This window comes from Perkinsus marinus (genome assembly GCF_000006405.1).
Source record: "Perkinsus marinus ATCC 50983 genomic scaffold scf_1104296965864, whole genome shotgun sequence".
Taxonomy (NCBI): domain Eukaryota; phylum Perkinsozoa; order Perkinsida; family Perkinsidae; genus Perkinsus; species Perkinsus marinus.
Window position 1 is genome coordinate 15,620 of NW_003204184.1, and position 15,055 is coordinate 30,674.

Genomic DNA, 15,055 nt, shown 5'->3' on the forward strand with positions numbered 1-15,055 from the left:
CACCGTGTTGGAGCCGCAGGATTGCGCTGTTATAAGGCTTCTATTCGTCTGTACTTAGAATCTGGCGCGTGGGCATTATAGTACGGCTCCTACTGGTACCTGGTCCTTCCCTTCGAGTGCTGCATTGGACGGTACTCTTGACACTTACTGGAGTACCCGACAAGACGTAGACGCCGCTAACTTCACGGTGGGTGCCACTGCTGCCTCGAACTGCTTGAAGAAGCTTCCCAGGTTGCCTTTGCCGAGTTGTTCAACCTCGCCGGAGTCCATATAGAGTTTCTCTATCGGCCTATCGGCATAGAGCTGTACCATAGCGTGGACTGTATAGTGTACAGCTTGGTCGACTCCATCGCGGATAATTATGAGTGAGTCCTCATCCTTTCCGAGGATCACTTCTAGAGTAAGACTGTGGTAGTTACGCCTTTGAAGTACCAACAACAATCCACTTCCAAGCTCGCTGCGTTCGGGTTCACCTATCAGGCGCTCGTGATACCATATGGCACCCGGATCGCTATGGAGATAACACCTCTTTGGTGCAAGTCATCGCCATAAAAGAGTTTACCTTGCTCGAGCACGCTGGTGGTGGTAGTGTCTTTGGAATAGAGGACTGCTCCGGTTCGAACTGTGGATTACGGTAAGTCCCCGTGGGGTTTCCTTTTTGAAGGACCTGTGTTCCGCATAGGGATGCATCTGCTGATAGATACGACACAATAACCTATGGTTTGCGTGAACCGAGGGAATGGTTTCTAGCATCGGAAGCGGACATCAGGAGCCAAGACGTAGTGGGAACGAAAGAGAACACCATGCAGAAAGTAACCCTGCATGAGGTCACGAGATTCAGTTTAGTGTAGGTTCACATCGTTGCGGTATTCGGTGGTAACACCATTACATTGTACCGTAATGGACAGCAGTACGGTAGCTCTTACAACGGCTCGGCGATAAGCGCGTCAGCATGGGATAGCAACGCCAGGCTGATCATGGGGATTCGGTCCACTGCGTAGGGCTATTGGGTTCTCCCCAGTTGAGGCGCTTCGCACAAGGTACGTCGGCCTCTCGACAGTCTCTATCTTCAACGGTACGCTATTGGAAGGCCTCACTGGACTTCATGATGATACTCACGATAACTTCTTTTCGGGGGCTATACATTCAGTGACTCTCATTAGAGGAGCTCTGTCAGCTGAGGAGGTCTTGGGCCTCTACGAAAACAATGCCGGGAAACCCGAGCGAGCGTGTCACTGTGGGCATCGTGTGTGCCCTAGTGGTCCATCACGGTTCCTACCTTCAGTACAGGTAAGTTCGAAGAATAGTATGTCGTGGCCGGTCGGGTGTCTCCTCCCTCAGTGGTGATCTCTGAGTTACCGCTCTCTCGTGTTAGGTCCCTTGCTCGGGCCAAGGAGTGTGCGTTCGTAACGTGAGTGCAGACGGCCTCACCCAGACCGGTAGCTGTGTCTGTTTACCGGGCTACAGTGGTGGGCAGTGTGGGACTGGATGGGCCTGGGTGTAGATCCTGGTCAGGTCCGAACTGTTCAGTGCATTGCTCTGAAAACGGGGGCTGCTGTAAAATCGATGACGATTGCCCTTATGACCGTCATTGTGATGAACTCACCAGCAGCTGCGTCAGCTAGTATCGATGATTCTTTGGAGACTTCCTCATGCTCCGTCATGCAACACTAGATGTGTTTCATTCCTTTTCCCTACTGTTTTGTTTATTTTGCCGGCAGTGATATCCCGCATTATGCTCCCAGTTTGATGAGTTTTTCGTTACGTGTACTCCTATCTCCCGTTGAATGCATTGGTTCATCTTGCCATCTCCATCGTGGTCTTTAGCGCCTATATCAAAGGCCTAGAGAAGGCTCATCTAGAGGTCTACAGGGCCCAGTAACGAGCATCCATTTGTGTCCGCTATTCTCCCAACCAAAAGCCGTTCAGCCCCTCCCATTGGGAGTTACCAGCCGTCTTTCTGCTGTGCGCCACTGTGGTGGTGATCTGAATGGCGGTAGGCCACTCCTATGGTCAGCGCATAGCCTCCTGCTTCTACTCAGCTTGGGGTCCTCTCGGGTGGCCTGCTGAGACCCAATGCGTCTAGTTCCTTCTGATCCCTATGAGTTCCTCCTCCGCCTCGTCCACCCCGAGAGACGGCACCGAATCAGATGGTGAGTCCCAGCGGTCTAGTGCGGCTATAGCGAATGAGAACCGACACGTTGGCCTGGAAGGATCGCAGTGGCATGCAGTATGCACTCTCTCACGACTGAGAAGGGAGGGACGGGTTCATACACAGGTAGGTTGGGCTCATCGAACACCAGCAGTTACTATACTCTGGTTTCCCACGGTTTCTTCGCCCTCAGGTCGATGGACGATTCGTATCAGTGTTATATGATCCCCGACCACAGAGTGGGAGCAAGGCACCTGTCATATACTGTCTAGATTCTATTTGTTATCACATGGGTGGTCCCTTGACCACGGGAGATATCGAGGATGTATGTTCTCTACTTGGTTCATGTTTATTCGCCTTTCAGATTGACGGCATTCCCAGCCTCAGTTGTCCTTGGCATCAATATAAGATCAACTTGCGGGATGGTTCTCGACTTTCCCGCCCAGTTACTTTTGAACCAAAGACTCGGAAGCCAATACCGGGCAAGTGGGAGGTCCGAACTGGGGCGCGTGTGCCGTTATGAGGTGCACATTTGGTCAGAGTGGTCCCAAGTGTGTCCAGCGCATACACGATGTTCGTTGTACAGCCGATGGGCAAGTTGAAGTGAGGCTCACTGTGGAAAGCAGTCAGCCCGTGCTCAGCGATAAATACGCATACAACTCCCGTGCTGGTGAGAAAGGGGCCATTCTGTATCACCGATCGTTCCTAGCCCTCAGTGATGAATTGACAAGACTCTCTATTCCTCAGCTCGTAACCTGACCATAAAGGGAAGCTCTTCCGAGCAGTTGGACTCCTCCAGGCCTCCCCCGTGCGTGATGGACTATTATAATTCCCCCCGCAATTTCAAGAGGAGGTTGTGTGCCCGCCAATCGACTATCGGGAATTGAATCCTCTGCATTACTCGATAGCCCTCCGACTATCGGACTATTACGTTTCGACCATCACCTGTGTTCTGTAGGGCCCCTAAAGTCGTCGTCTTATGTGAGTTTAATATTTCCTATTTCTCCACCCTACGATGTCGTCCTCGCCCATGTCCCAGTGTAGTGCTCCCCTCAGTGACTCTGATGCTGAGTCTGAGTCCATCGTCTTCAGTACCTCCTCGGAGTCCAGCCCGACCAGCCTCCCACAGCGGCTCAAGGACGTCTTCGGAGGTCAGCCCCTCCCCCACTGCTGATCACTCTCTTGCATTGTCTTCAGATGACGAGCCCAGCGTAGAGGCGCTCTGTTCGGACCCTAGCAGATATTGGAAGCGAGTGGTGGTCCTAGCTGGCGCTGGTATCTCCGTGAGCGCCGGGATCCCTGACTTTCGCTCGCCCAATACAGGGATATACGCTAACGTGAAGCAATACACCGACAGTCTGCGAGCTCCCGAGGACCTCTTCTCGATCCACTACTTTCGGCATGACCCTTATCCTTTCTACAGGCTATGTCATGAAGCCAAGTTGGGTAGGGGGACGCACGAGCCTACTGCAGCGCACAGGTTCGTAGCATGGCTTGCCGAGAAGGGAGCTCTATTACGGTGCTACACTCAGAACATCGATAGCCTTGAGATCGATGCCGGCGTGCCTGAGGAACTCGTCGTTCAGGTGAGAACACTCTCCCACATTCTAAACGGTTGAGTTTCTTCCTCCCTAGGCTCATGGCCATCTCCGGTCAGCCCGGTGTATTGATTGTGGATGCCCGTATGGCGGCGACATGAGCGACTTGTTGAGCTCTGAGGAGCCGGTCCACTGCGCTGCCTGCTGTGGCTTGGTGAAACCAGACGTTGTATTCTTCGGCGAGAACCTGCCCGAACGGTTCTTCGACTGTGTCCAAGAGGATCTTTCCCAAGCAACGTTGTTGGTCGTGATGGGCACCAGCCTGCAGGTCGGGCCATGCAACCAAATACCCATCCTGTTGCCGAGGACCACTCCTAGGCTGCTGGTGAATCTAACCCCACCTCCTCACGGTATGTTCCGGTTTGGTCGGGCTGATAACTACCGGGACGTCTTCATCGAGAACGACACCGACTCCGCAAGTGTGGAGTTGAGGAAGATGCTCGAGGAGTCCGGTGGACTGATGCCGTCCAGGTTGTGATGCCACCTGGTTTGACCGATAAGATGATGAGAAAATCTGTCCAACACGAGAACGTAACGGTATAGAAATACTGCGCCCCCAAGGCGGCACTATTGGCAGTATTACACATTTGCTTCATCCTTGAGTTTAACGATAGCGTACAGTGTTCGTCACAGTGGGCAGGGTCCGGGTCTCGTGAGGAAACTATCCGTGTACTCTATCGCCCAATTCAGTTCCTGATAGTCTCTTTGATGAATGGTAGTCCCACCTCCACCCCAACGAGGCACGGAAGGCCCTGTTCTTCCAGAAGCACAGGCTTTGAAGGCGAACCCTGTGGAGGGTCGTGGTCGGCAAGCTACCATCAGTGAATCGACTTCTCCTGCTTCCGTGAGTCGGCCTGGGGCCAGTACGAATCCTAGTGGCCGAGAACTATCACCCTTGACTGAAGAGCGTAGCTTGGAGATTGATGAACGTGTTGTTGATGGCCCCGAGATGAGGAAGGACAGTTCCACTGAAGACCACATGAAACGAATGCGGAGTGGATCCAGTCGGTCGGGCTGTAGCGGCCCTCGATCGGATCAGTGGTCCTCAGGCAATATCATGGTAGCGGTTAGAACGAGGAGTCTCCTGCCCTTTGAAAAGGCTCAAGGTGGAAGGGAAGTCCTCAGGGTGGGGGGGCTGTACCAAGACCAGACACGAGTCGAGGATGTTATGGTAGGTGCTGGAGAATAAGGTGGTGGTGCTGATGGATCCGGGGACGACGGCTAGTGACGACTACCTCCGTCTGAACAAGTCTAGAGAACGCCGGTACGGCTGCTACACGGCTTCACAACGACGTTATAGACCCCTGCTAGGTACGCCTTTGACCATGTATTCGAGGCCAACTGCACCCAGAGCCACGTATACGAGAACACCGCTCAGTTCCTAATACCTGGTGTGCTACAAGGTTTCAACGCTACTGTTTTCGCGTATGGGGCCACAGGAGCGGGTATTGGTCAAGATCAACACTGTCTAGTGGAATGTCCCTACTTCAGGCAAGACCTACACCATGCTCGGTAGCTACACACAGCCTGGGACTATGAATCTCACGCTGAGGTAGGCTGTAGAATACGGTCTTCTGGGTCAAGATTAGTCGCGCAGAGATCTCTTCGATCACGTTAAGGCCCTGAAGCGACGCAATGAGAAGCACGTTCAGATCAAGTGCAGCTTCCTGGAGGTAAGAGCAGTGTAAATAGGTCCACCAGCTCAGACCGCATGTTTCCTTTCGCGACACCGATTTTCAATGGCCTCGATGGTTTGTGAGCTACTCAGTATGAGCGTAGGTCTACAACGAGAATATTCGAGACCTGTTGGCATCCTCGAGCTCCGATTACCTCGATCTGCGTGAGGACCCGGTGAAAGGGATGAGTGTGGCCGGTATCAGTGAGGTCGGTGGTCTCGAATCAGCCCAGGAGATAATGGAACTCCTACAACGCGGCAATAGGAACCGCACTACAGAGCCCACTTCAGCCAATGAGACATCCTCTCGATCCCACGCTGTGCTCCAAGTGGTGATTGAGCAACGGGAGAAAGGGTCTGGTCTCGTTGCTGAGGTCCTTGTCGGGAAGCTGTCGATGATAGACTTGGCGGGCAGCGAGCGGGCCAGTCAAACCAACAACAAGGGGCTGCGGATGATCGAGGGAGCGAACATCAATAGGTCCTTGCTGGCCTTGGGGAACTGCATTACAGCATTAGCAGATCAAGCAGGGGGAAAGCAGAGCAGCTTCGTCCCATATAGAGACTCAAAGCTCACACGCTTATTGAAGGACTCCTTGGGAGGAAATTGTCGTACCGTAATGATAGCTAATATATCACCGTGTCATCTCAATTATGAGGACACTCACAATACGCTCAAGTACGCCAATAGAGCGAAGAAAATAAAGACTAAGGTACCAGACGAACGGTGACTCCACGTGTAACCATAACTTCAGGTTACGAGGAATGTGCTCAATGTGAGCTTCCATATATCCAAATACACGCAGATCATAAATGAACTCAGAGCTATGGTGGGGAAGGTTCACATTGTAGTCGGATGAGGACGTGTGCCTCGTAGGTCACAGATCTCCGACAGAAACTTGCAACGAAAGCACATGCAGTCACACCAGAGGAACTGGTAGGTCTGGTCTCCTTCGATGTTGATCAGTAGTAGTGGTCTATTAGATGTCCCCTACGAACGATCCCGAACGGGAGGCCTCAGAGAGGTGAATCCCCATGCTCGGGTGGTGGTCGGCATATGTCTCGTGGTAGGTGGCGACAAGAGTTGGTGAATAACGTGGAGGAGCGTGTCCAGCTAAAGCGGAGCCTTATTGATACAGAGATTGAAGGCCAATCACAGCAGACTGCCAAGGCTGGTGTGATGCTATCGATCAGTCGCTGGGAGGAGCAGACTACCAATAAAGAAGCTCCAAGTGATAACGAAGGGCAGCAAAAATCAATAGGGGCACTGCAGCAGGAGCTGAGCTCTATAGAGGAGTCAATCACGGCAAACGAGAAGTGGGGAGAACACAGTCTTGAGGGACTTAACCTTTCGTTAGGAATCGCCACATGCTGGCCCAGCGTCTGAAAGATAACGAGGAAGTTCTACGCGCCCTTCAAGCTGAGCTCCCGAACACAGTAAGCAACTGTCAAACATGCTCATATATATGACTATTGTTATAGGTCCACAACGACGATGTACGCGCATTCCTCGAGCTCATGTTCCGGAATCAGGTGGGTTTCCATGGGTATGGATGTGGGTCTCTCTCCGACCGCTGTAGGTGCTCGAAGTGGAGGCGATGGAATCCTATGAGCAAGCCCAACAGATGCTGAAGGCGCACGAGATGATTGTGCATCAGAAAAATCTGGAAATTGAAAGGCTTAAGTTGAGGATAATACTATACTCGCAGTTCTCTTGGTCTGCGTGCCTTTTTGACCACCTATCTGTGTCCCGTCTCAGTACCAAATCAGACTGCGAGATCAAATGCTGGAGGAACACCGCCTTGTGCTCACCGACGAGCAGCGTGGTCAGGTCGATAGAGTCAACAGTCACGCTTCGTAAGGTTCAGCGTGGCATCCAGCTAGTGTCGCGAGACAGAGGTTGATGAGATAGGTATATACCTCTGCGAACAGGCGACTTCATCGAGGCTACCGAAGAATCCGATCTGCCACACGTTGGGAATTTAGCGGCGTCTTCTGTTGACTCTAGCGCTACTGATCAAGCGCGGGAACTCGGTATACCCCGAGCGAGCAAAATCAGAGGGATGAAAGTCCTCGTCGAGGAGATCACCAAAGGCCCCCCTGTTACCTCCCGACAAGAGACGGAACGGCAGCAGTCTCCACAATACAAGCCCCCTAGCAGAGCCAAGACCCCCTCGACGGTGAAGCTACCACATATAGATCATCCTCCTGGCCGATACAAACTTCTCTCACGCCACCAGAAAAATCCTCTACTGAGCAGCCAAGGACGGAGTAGCAGTAGATCTACCCTAGACCAGCCTCGAAGTAGCTCAGTCGAGTGGAGTTGTTTTAGAAACCGGGCTGATCAGGAGGGCCCCGCAATCAAGACCACCGTGGAACTACTAACACGAGCGTCTCCAGCAATGACCCACAAAAGGAACACAATCGCTTTGGAAGAACCAGAGGAGGTCTATACCGATACAGAAGCTCCGTGGGGGATCACTCTCTACGAAACAAGATTACATCACTCCCAATCAGGCTATAAACCGGACCACTGGACTCCCCTCGGCCACACACGTCGTCCATTGGCGCAAGAGACCCGGTGGCGGTGAGGTGCTGTAGTTATTATGACTTCGCCAGTTTGTTGGCTACAGTTTCTCCTACGTCTGCTGCGGCCTCAGCGAAAGCCTCCTCGGGTTTTCATGGAGGGAACTTGCAAGCTCTGCCTCGACCAAGCAAGCAGTCAGCGTCTAATCCACTTTCGAAGGTTGTTTACTACTATCGTTGGGAAGTGATCATCCGCAGTCTTTTCTAGATAAGAGCGCTGGCCCAAGCTTCTGTCCGCAGAGTTCGGCTTTCCAACTCAACAGAGCAGTCGCCAGGCAAGCATGAAAACCAATGAATCAATCATTTTCCACGTATCATATGTAATGGTGTCCTCATGCGATAATTTTATGGCGGTCGTTGTTTGGTTGAGTTACCGAGGTATCTCCCTCGAACTAGTAGTGGCTGAAACATGTGCGAGCACTGGGACAGCATCACCCGCATTACACATTTCCACTCACCGATTCCTTATACGGTACACATCATTACATGGACCATTCACGTGTACGTCCTGTAATAGAGTAAGTTCAACGACGGCACAACGCACTGATGGAAATAGTGCTCAACGCTTGGAATATTCACAGTTGGCACTAGGCTTAGTGGATGGCACAATAAACTCGCGCTTCCGGACATGAAATTATGTTGTCAGCGGATTATCCTAAATTCGTGGTGTCACAGGTTTTGCACTTGTGCTGATGTACTGCTCAAACAACGATAGGGACAATATTTCTTCAGAAGTACAGGGACCCTCGTTCATTCGTAGTGCGTTACAGTTGTATATAAGTGAGGCGAAGTCATCACCGCATAATACTTACACGGACTTGGCAGTGGATCATTCAAGAATTCCTCAGTTTTCAAGTACCAACTAGTGTAAACTCGACAGTGTGAGTTATACGAGATGATTACACCATACCAAAAGTCATGCTTATCATCCTGCTACACGATGACTGTACCACTCAAAACTCTTTACATCCATCAAGCCCTCAACGTTTCCCTACTCGGGATCTAGTGAATGTAGCATGTATATCAATCACTGACTTTTGCTTTCCTGGCGGCTTCCTCAAGCTCGGCGCAGGCCTCTTTCCACTTTCCTTGCTGAGCCAGGCTTCTAGCGAGCAGTTCGGTCACTCTAAAAGACTTCGCAACACCAGTGACACCACGACGCTGATACAGTCGGATGAGTTTCTCGGCCTGAGGCTCCCCATAAAAGACGGGACACTTCTAGTCACCCTTCAGTCACCTCCTTTGCGAACTTCCCGTGACCCAACAAGCCATCAACAAGCTCGGTGAGAAAGTCCAAGCAGCGGACCTGGATAAGCACATGATCGAGCTTGAATACTCTGAGTTGTCGTCAGACTTCCCCAGACAAGAACTCTATCTCAGCCCTACGGTCCACAGTGCTGAACACCATACAAGAGGTTCTCATGAAGGCTTGCAAGGCCTGCAAGGATAAGTCCAGTGCACAGTAGATAAGTGATCTACTCACCTTAGCCGCGCCGACAGCATCGTCGCTCCTCAGCAACTCGACACACAGGTCGGCCCATACCCCGGCTCGATACGGATCGAGAGCATTGGCGGCTTTGAGGAGGCTCAGCGACGACTTGCATCCTAAGCTGATACTATTGCATGGCGATTGAGCCCTTCAAGTCCTCACGTTTGCGTTCCACTAGCGCCAAGCCTAGCCACGCCAGGGACGTTTGCTCATATGTCAGACTCGTCCTGAACGCCTCCGATGCCTCTGTGAGCTGACCCAACTCGCTATAGAGAGTCCCTAGACCAGAGCACTGCATACACCATAACAGCTGGACTCGAGCACTTACCCATTCGGAGGTATACAATCGAGTCCTCCGGTGGACTTGTGAAGGTTCGAGTTGCCTTCTGGAAGGAATCCAACGCATCCCCTTTCCTCCCCAGTCTGAAGTAACATTCCCCCCGGTAGAGCCACGCTGCCTGATCCCGGTCGCTATCCTGTCATGGACACGACCTTCCCATCACGGCACTCGCCCTACCCTTACCCCAAGGATTAGCTTCTCTACAATGTCAACAGCCAGATGGAAATTCCCTAAGGAAAGTAATATGAGTAGTATATGATAGCAGTGGTAGCCATTGAGTACGCTCAAAGCTACCTGATAGCATTGCCGTTTGCACCCGTAACAGGCTAAAGCACCTGCTAGCTTTAGCAGAGGCTCCAAGGTCAATCGAGCCTGATCAGCATCAGCAGCATGGCCTATACTCACGAGCTACAGTGTTCCTATGAACCTTCGTCTATAAGACCCAAGATGGACTGAGTCATCTCCCCCAAGCCCAGGGCGATAAGCTCTCTGATGACGTCCAGCACGGGGATGTCTCCCACGGGTATCCCACAGGTCTTCGGTCTCATTGACATCCCATCAGCATCGCCTAAGCAGCGATAAACCACTGTACACTAAAATGACCTCACAACTAGGCTGGGCTCCTCCGTCTTCCTCATCAGCATCGTCCTGAACACCTTCGGAACAAACAACTCCTGTACCAAGTGACACCCCTCCAAGCCTCTCTACCTCCCTCGGTCCTATCCGTCTCGCCCTGCTCAGCGTCCCCTGTGGCATCCACAGCCGCCAGCTTGAGGTACCTCGTGAGCATACCATGGCCTACGATGACTACGGGAGGGTCCTACTTATCCCTCAGTCGCCATTGATCGATTTGGTGTAGAACCAAAGCGAGCAGGAGGAAGGTCCCCTTCGGGCATCGTTGGTGTTCACCAAGCCTCAGTATGAACCTGATAAATGACCATAGCAATAACCTCCTCAGGGACTGCCGCGTCACGAGAAGACTCTCAATGCCGCATCGACCTCGCCCTGGTCCGCCAGGAGGACCGCAAGAGCCGTTAAAGCAGGCACCGGCACCTGGACCAAGACCATCCTCAACACTACACCGTGCTCCCAGTCCTACCCGTCGTCGCACACTGGGGTCAGCGGGGATGTGCGCAAGCGTGCCAGAGAGACCACACAGGGCCAAGCAGCGCTGTAAGGCCGAAATAGCCTTAATTTTCCTGATGGTCTTATGCCCCTCTGGGCCGCCATAGGTGGAGGCCACCCGACACAGCAGTCGGGCGTACCTTACGGGAGCCTCGGTCCGACACCCTCACAACGTAGCCGCCCACCGGAACCATAGCTGTGGATCCTCCATGTCCAGTTCTAGCCTTTTCTCAAAGAACAATACCGCCCGATCAGGCCAGCCATTGGTCTCAGCTTCGAAAGACAACCGGGCATAGCGTGCAGATAAGTCCTAACAGGAGATCCCACCCACTGCTATATGGGCCGCATAGAGTACCCTCCTGAGCTTCTCCTCACCAGCAGTGTCTCGAGCCTCCCTAGGCACGAGAGCTTCCAACCCGGGACTGCGTCCTCCTCCACCTACCTTGGCCTCCAGCACTCCTCATCGCGGCTCATCGATCGACTCATTAGCACCGCCTCAAGCGCCCGGTCCGCCAGTCCCATGCTCTCCATGAACAACTCACTGGAGGGTACGTACTCTTTCCACACACAGGGAGCCGCAGCGGCGAGATGCTGAACACCAAGGGACGGTTCTCGCTGATATTTCCAGTCATATTAACTCTGTCTTTGCTTCGCTGGGCACCACGGGCCGCGAGCTTCGAGACCACAGAACGAACGTCATTCATGAGGGCCTCAGCGGCGACACGACTTTCTGGGAAAAAAACCGAGGGGACCGTAGCGACCACGGGTCGAGAGGATTCGCTCACCCTGTGCCTCCCCGTCGCTCTGTAAAGATAAAATGCCCGGCAGTAAATGTTCATCGACAGAAGCGGCAATCTGAAGGGATAGAGTAAACCGAAGACTCCCATCTACCCACCGACCTCCTCAATGCACTCCTGCTGCAAGCTCAGCTCTCGGGGCTCCTCGGCCAGCTCAGGAACGATGTACTCCTACACCAACATAGTTGAGGACTCACTGACGGGGCAGTGCTCACCAGTGGACCTTCGCTCGGCGTTGCTGATGGTATTTGTATCTGAATGCTCTCAACACCAGCAGGGCGCTCCTCCGTAACCTACTCTAGTGTCCAGAGCATCCACAGGGTGGTCCACTGATAGGCTGTAGCGAATAAACGTCCCTGTCGTCTCATACGTGGGCAGACCCTCCCCGTCCTGAACACGATTGAGGCATGTCTAGTGCGTATATGCTCACCACTACCTCCTCCTTGTTGTTGTCGCATGATCCTTGCGGATCCCCCGTCACAACGAGGGCCGTCCCCCTAAGAGCTCCCGTCCATCCCAAAGGCTGCTGCCCTCACTAACCCCTCACTCTATTGCTGAGGCCGTTGCCAACCTCCCCAGAGGGATGCGGGCCTTCCCTCGGTATCGCTCCGCCAGACTCTTCATACTCTCCACGTTGCTGCTACCAGCACCAACATTCTTCTGCAACCGGAGTGTGCCCCTCTATACAGCGGAGCCCCTCCCCCGACCGACCTGGCCGCCTTTTTTCTTCTGGCCCTCCTTCTCTAAAGGAACCTCCGGCACGCTGATGTCTATGTGGACCCACTGGTCCTCTGCATGCCTCATGGAGCCACAGTGCAGGGCTCGGACTACTTCGAGGAACCGACGACCCTAGGTTGTGAAGAGCTATGACTCTGGCCACCTTGTTTGCTACTATCACCTCATATGCCGCGACTGTAGGGTTAGAGCCCCACTTTACGAAGGGATCCTTTCCTGGCTGATTGGCCTCTGCCGCCATGCCCTTGGCCAGACACAGCAGGAAGTCGTCGATCGTATTGAATCTACTTGATGACACTCGATCATCGTAATATAACATCTGCCCTGAGTACCTCTCCAGGGCCCAGGGGCGGAAACCATCAACGACTTTGCATAGCCCAACAACATCGAGCTTTGCCATACCCTCCACCATCATATCATCGACAACACTCTGGTATCCATGAGAAAGGAAATTGAGGATATGCCTACAGAAGGCCACTGCCAAGTAGCGGCTGACCCCTCCGATATACCCTCCGGTGATGCCACCATTTCCCTCCTGGCACAGCAGTATGTCCTCAAGGGTCCGCCCTACTAGAGAGGATGAGTCACCTAGCCAGACTCCACCCTACCCTTCCCACCCTCGTTGGTGTTCAACTCCACAGCCACAGCCTTGATATGGAGGAGTGCTTCCAATGCCTGATATAGGGATATAACCTCAGACGTGAGCACTGGGAGGAGTGATACATCCAAGTCCTCCAACATCAACATGTCCCCAGCCGACACATAGCCATCCCTATCACTGTCCAGCCAGTGGAAGATATACTCCAACTCATCGCTGCTAGCCGCCGCCGCCGGCCCCGATGGAGCGGCCTCCATGTAGGCTATGAATCTAGACGCTACCACGTCGGCTACACCCGATGGGCATTATCATTCCCACTCATGAACATCCACACCCTCCTCTGAGCCCATACTCTCGAAGGCCTTTCCGAGGCTACCGCTATGGGCCACACAGACGTCACGTAGCCCCTCAGCCTTCTTGACCATTTCGACTCGCCTGAACAGAGGCAAGCGGCTACGGATGATAGTTTCCATCAACACCAACCTGTACAAATACATAGCCGTGATATGATACACATCCAAACCTCTATCCACCTCAGTTACTCCCAGGAAGTCAAAGACGCGATCAGCCAGGCTCTTCCCATCGCCACTAGAATCTGTCCACAAAGGCGATGCAAGAGGGGCGGCGGCCCTCAGCCACCCACTCGTCTCCTCCAATATTTCCTCTTCTGCTCCTACATCGGTCTGTTGTAACCACGCCGCGAGCTGGGCGACCAGATGAGATATTGAGATCCCGAAGACTCACCTGCTTCTTAGTGACGATCTCATTCACAGGTCCAGGCTGCCCACTCCTCACTATTCCGGCCAATGCTTCCTCGGGCGCTCCGAATACCTACAGCCCGACAGCTACGGAGTCGGCTCCTCGAGCTGGCCACAGACCTTCTGGAGTCGTCCAGCCAGTTCTACTGCCTCCACCATCCCCTCCATACCATCTTTCTTCGAAAACGCCCTATCGACCTTGAAGGGAAGGTATGGTATGGTAGAGAGGCTTTAGCAAGGCTCACACAAGCCTTGGTGATGCAGCGACGCTCTTGGGGCTCATTATCAGCCAAAGTCTTGAACAAGGCCCATATGGCAAGCGGACCAGCAGGATAACCAAGGGCTCTGCGAGATCAGCTAGGTCCAATCAGCAGGCCATGTTCGGGACCCTGTTACTCCATCTTATTCCTAAATTCATCGGCGCCCACACGAACGTCTGCTACACCATAGGCCAGTGCTTCCTAACATCATATGCCTATCAACGCTTCACATAGTCCCTACTTCCCCGCCATCCTCTGCATGGTCATCCCCAGCAGCAGGGACAGCCCACCTATACAGCTTGCCGCTCCTCAACTGCATACCCCTCAGGTTGACCTAGAGAGCGAGGCGATCGAGCGCCTCAGTGATCAGCAAACCCCTCACAGCATATTCTAATGGATAGGATCCATCCACATAGCAGGAGGCCTCCTCTACCACTTGGTCACCACCACTAAGTTCAAGGAGAGGCTTGGGTAGGTTGTACCTGGGGATCAGTAGCAGCATCGTCACTGTCGGAATACTAACATGCCATGGACGTGCAGTGTTACGACTCGCCAATCCTCGGGGAAGTCCTCCACGTCTCCTAGAGGAAAAGGTGTTCCTCCAGAGGGGCTCTTCTTATCACCAATGAGATTATCCGTTCCTATCCTCACGTGGGCGTCTAAGGTCGGAGCTTGCTCTACTTGGAGTTCTGCTGGGTCCCTACATGAATCTGATCAATCAAGACGGCATACTAGTCGACAAGTTATCAGGCAAACCTTGCCAAGATTGTTCTCAAGCTAATATGCAGCGAGCCATACCTTGGGGACCACTAGTGGTTGGCGCCAATGATAACTACACTTACTTGGTTCAGCCCCGGGGCCCTCCTCCTCTGAGGCCTTGTCGAGGTACTCAGCAGCTAGAATGAGTCTAAATGACAACCAGAAGCCGTAGTAACCTCAACAGCA

At 53.1% G+C, this 15,055-nt stretch overlaps 6 protein-coding genes across 6 annotated transcripts in view; 4 read left to right on the plus strand and 2 right to left on the minus strand.

Annotated features, from left to right (window-relative positions):
• Nucleotides 1–1,207: 1,207 nt before the first annotated feature.
• Nucleotides 1,208–1,882, plus strand: Pmar_PMAR008951 (hypothetical protein; the record flags this gene model as incomplete). The annotated part of the gene is made up of 3 exons (XM_002769406.1): nt 1,208–1,290; nt 1,376–1,411; nt 1,828–1,882. The coding sequence occupies 3 exons, from the start codon at nt 1,208–1,210 to the stop codon at nt 1,880–1,882; spliced, it is 174 nt and encodes a 57-aa protein (XP_002769452.1).
• Nucleotides 1,883–2,077: 195 nt separating this feature from the next.
• On the plus strand, nt 2,078–3,090 carry Pmar_PMAR008952 (conserved hypothetical protein). The gene is made up of 5 exons (XM_002769407.1): nt 2,078–2,278; nt 2,346–2,477; nt 2,517–2,645; nt 2,693–2,822; nt 2,900–3,090. Exons 1-5 carry the CDS (start codon nt 2,102–2,104, stop codon nt 3,037–3,039), a joined length of 708 nt encoding a protein of 235 aa, XP_002769453.1. The 5' UTR covers nt 2,078–2,101; the 3' UTR covers nt 3,040–3,090.
• Nucleotides 3,091–3,167: 77 nt separating this feature from the next.
• Nucleotides 3,168–4,228, plus strand: Pmar_PMAR008953 (transcriptional regulatory protein sir2, putative; the record flags this gene model as incomplete). Its single annotated transcript, XM_002769408.1, has 3 exons — nt 3,168–3,303; nt 3,350–3,738; nt 3,788–4,228. 3 exons carry the CDS (start codon nt 3,168–3,170, stop codon nt 4,226–4,228), a joined length of 966 nt encoding a protein of 321 aa, XP_002769454.1.
• A 234-nt stretch (nt 4,229–4,462) lies between these two features.
• On the plus strand, nt 4,463–7,283 carry Pmar_PMAR008954 (kinesin, putative; the record flags this gene model as incomplete). The annotated part of the gene is made up of 15 exons (XM_002769409.1): nt 4,463–4,754; nt 4,800–4,876; nt 4,926–5,014; nt 5,062–5,195; nt 5,242–5,302; nt 5,348–5,423; nt 5,530–6,135; nt 6,178–6,270; nt 6,300–6,359; nt 6,407–6,447; nt 6,494–6,739; nt 6,781–6,859; nt 6,905–6,955; nt 7,003–7,071; nt 7,182–7,283. The coding sequence occupies 15 exons, from the start codon at nt 4,463–4,465 to the stop codon at nt 7,281–7,283; spliced, it is 2,076 nt and encodes a 691-aa protein (XP_002769455.1).
• Nucleotides 7,284–9,031: 1,748 nt separating this feature from the next.
• Pmar_PMAR008955 (hypothetical protein) lies at nt 9,032–14,612 on the minus strand (the record flags this gene model as incomplete). Its single annotated transcript, XM_002769410.1, has 39 exons — nt 9,032–9,196; nt 9,246–9,314; nt 9,363–9,446; nt 9,492–9,613; nt 9,660–9,776; nt 9,826–9,973; nt 10,021–10,067; nt 10,173–10,232; nt 10,280–10,405; nt 10,446–10,493; nt 10,546–10,616; nt 10,662–10,763; nt 10,811–10,890; nt 10,937–11,102; nt 11,148–11,272; nt 11,294–11,357; nt 11,405–11,553; nt 11,601–11,692; nt 11,748–11,817; nt 11,862–11,930; nt 11,975–12,013; nt 12,057–12,149; nt 12,196–12,256; nt 12,331–12,419; nt 12,471–12,608; nt 12,658–12,778; nt 12,827–12,958; nt 13,004–13,061; nt 13,103–13,169; nt 13,218–13,362; nt 13,411–13,527; nt 13,576–13,687; nt 13,736–13,796; nt 13,837–13,923; nt 13,971–14,048; nt 14,096–14,195; nt 14,247–14,311; nt 14,352–14,444; nt 14,547–14,612. The coding sequence occupies 39 exons, from the start codon at nt 14,610–14,612 to the stop codon at nt 9,032–9,034; spliced, it is 3,696 nt and encodes a 1,231-aa protein (XP_002769456.1).
• Nucleotides 14,613–14,887: 275 nt separating this feature from the next.
• Pmar_PMAR008956 (N-acetyltransferase, putative) overlaps nt 14,888–15,055 on the minus strand; it is a gene marked incomplete at its 3' end in the record, with an annotated part of 4,454 nt that continues 4,286 nt past the window's right edge. Inside the window, exon 24 of the mRNA XM_002769411.1 lies at nt 14,888–15,045. Within this exon, the coding sequence (XP_002769457.1) occupies nt 14,888–15,045 (158 nt within the window). The remainder of the gene's footprint in view (nt 15,046–15,055) is intronic.

Excerpts from the sequence above, each read along its gene's own strand:
- Pmar_PMAR008952 (XM_002769407.1), top strand. The coding sequence starts at position 2,102 with ATGAGTTCCTCCTCCGCCTCGTCCACCCCGAGAGACGGCACCGAATCA. Across the intron at positions 2,279-2,345 it reads AGGGACGGGTTCATACACAG|GTCGATGGACGATTCGTATC; the intron begins GTAGGTTGGGCT and ends CTTCGCCCTCAG. Across the intron at positions 2,646-2,692 it reads CAATACCGGGCAAGTGGGAG|AGTGGTCCCAAGTGTGTCCA; the intron begins GTCCGAACTGGG and ends ACATTTGGTCAG.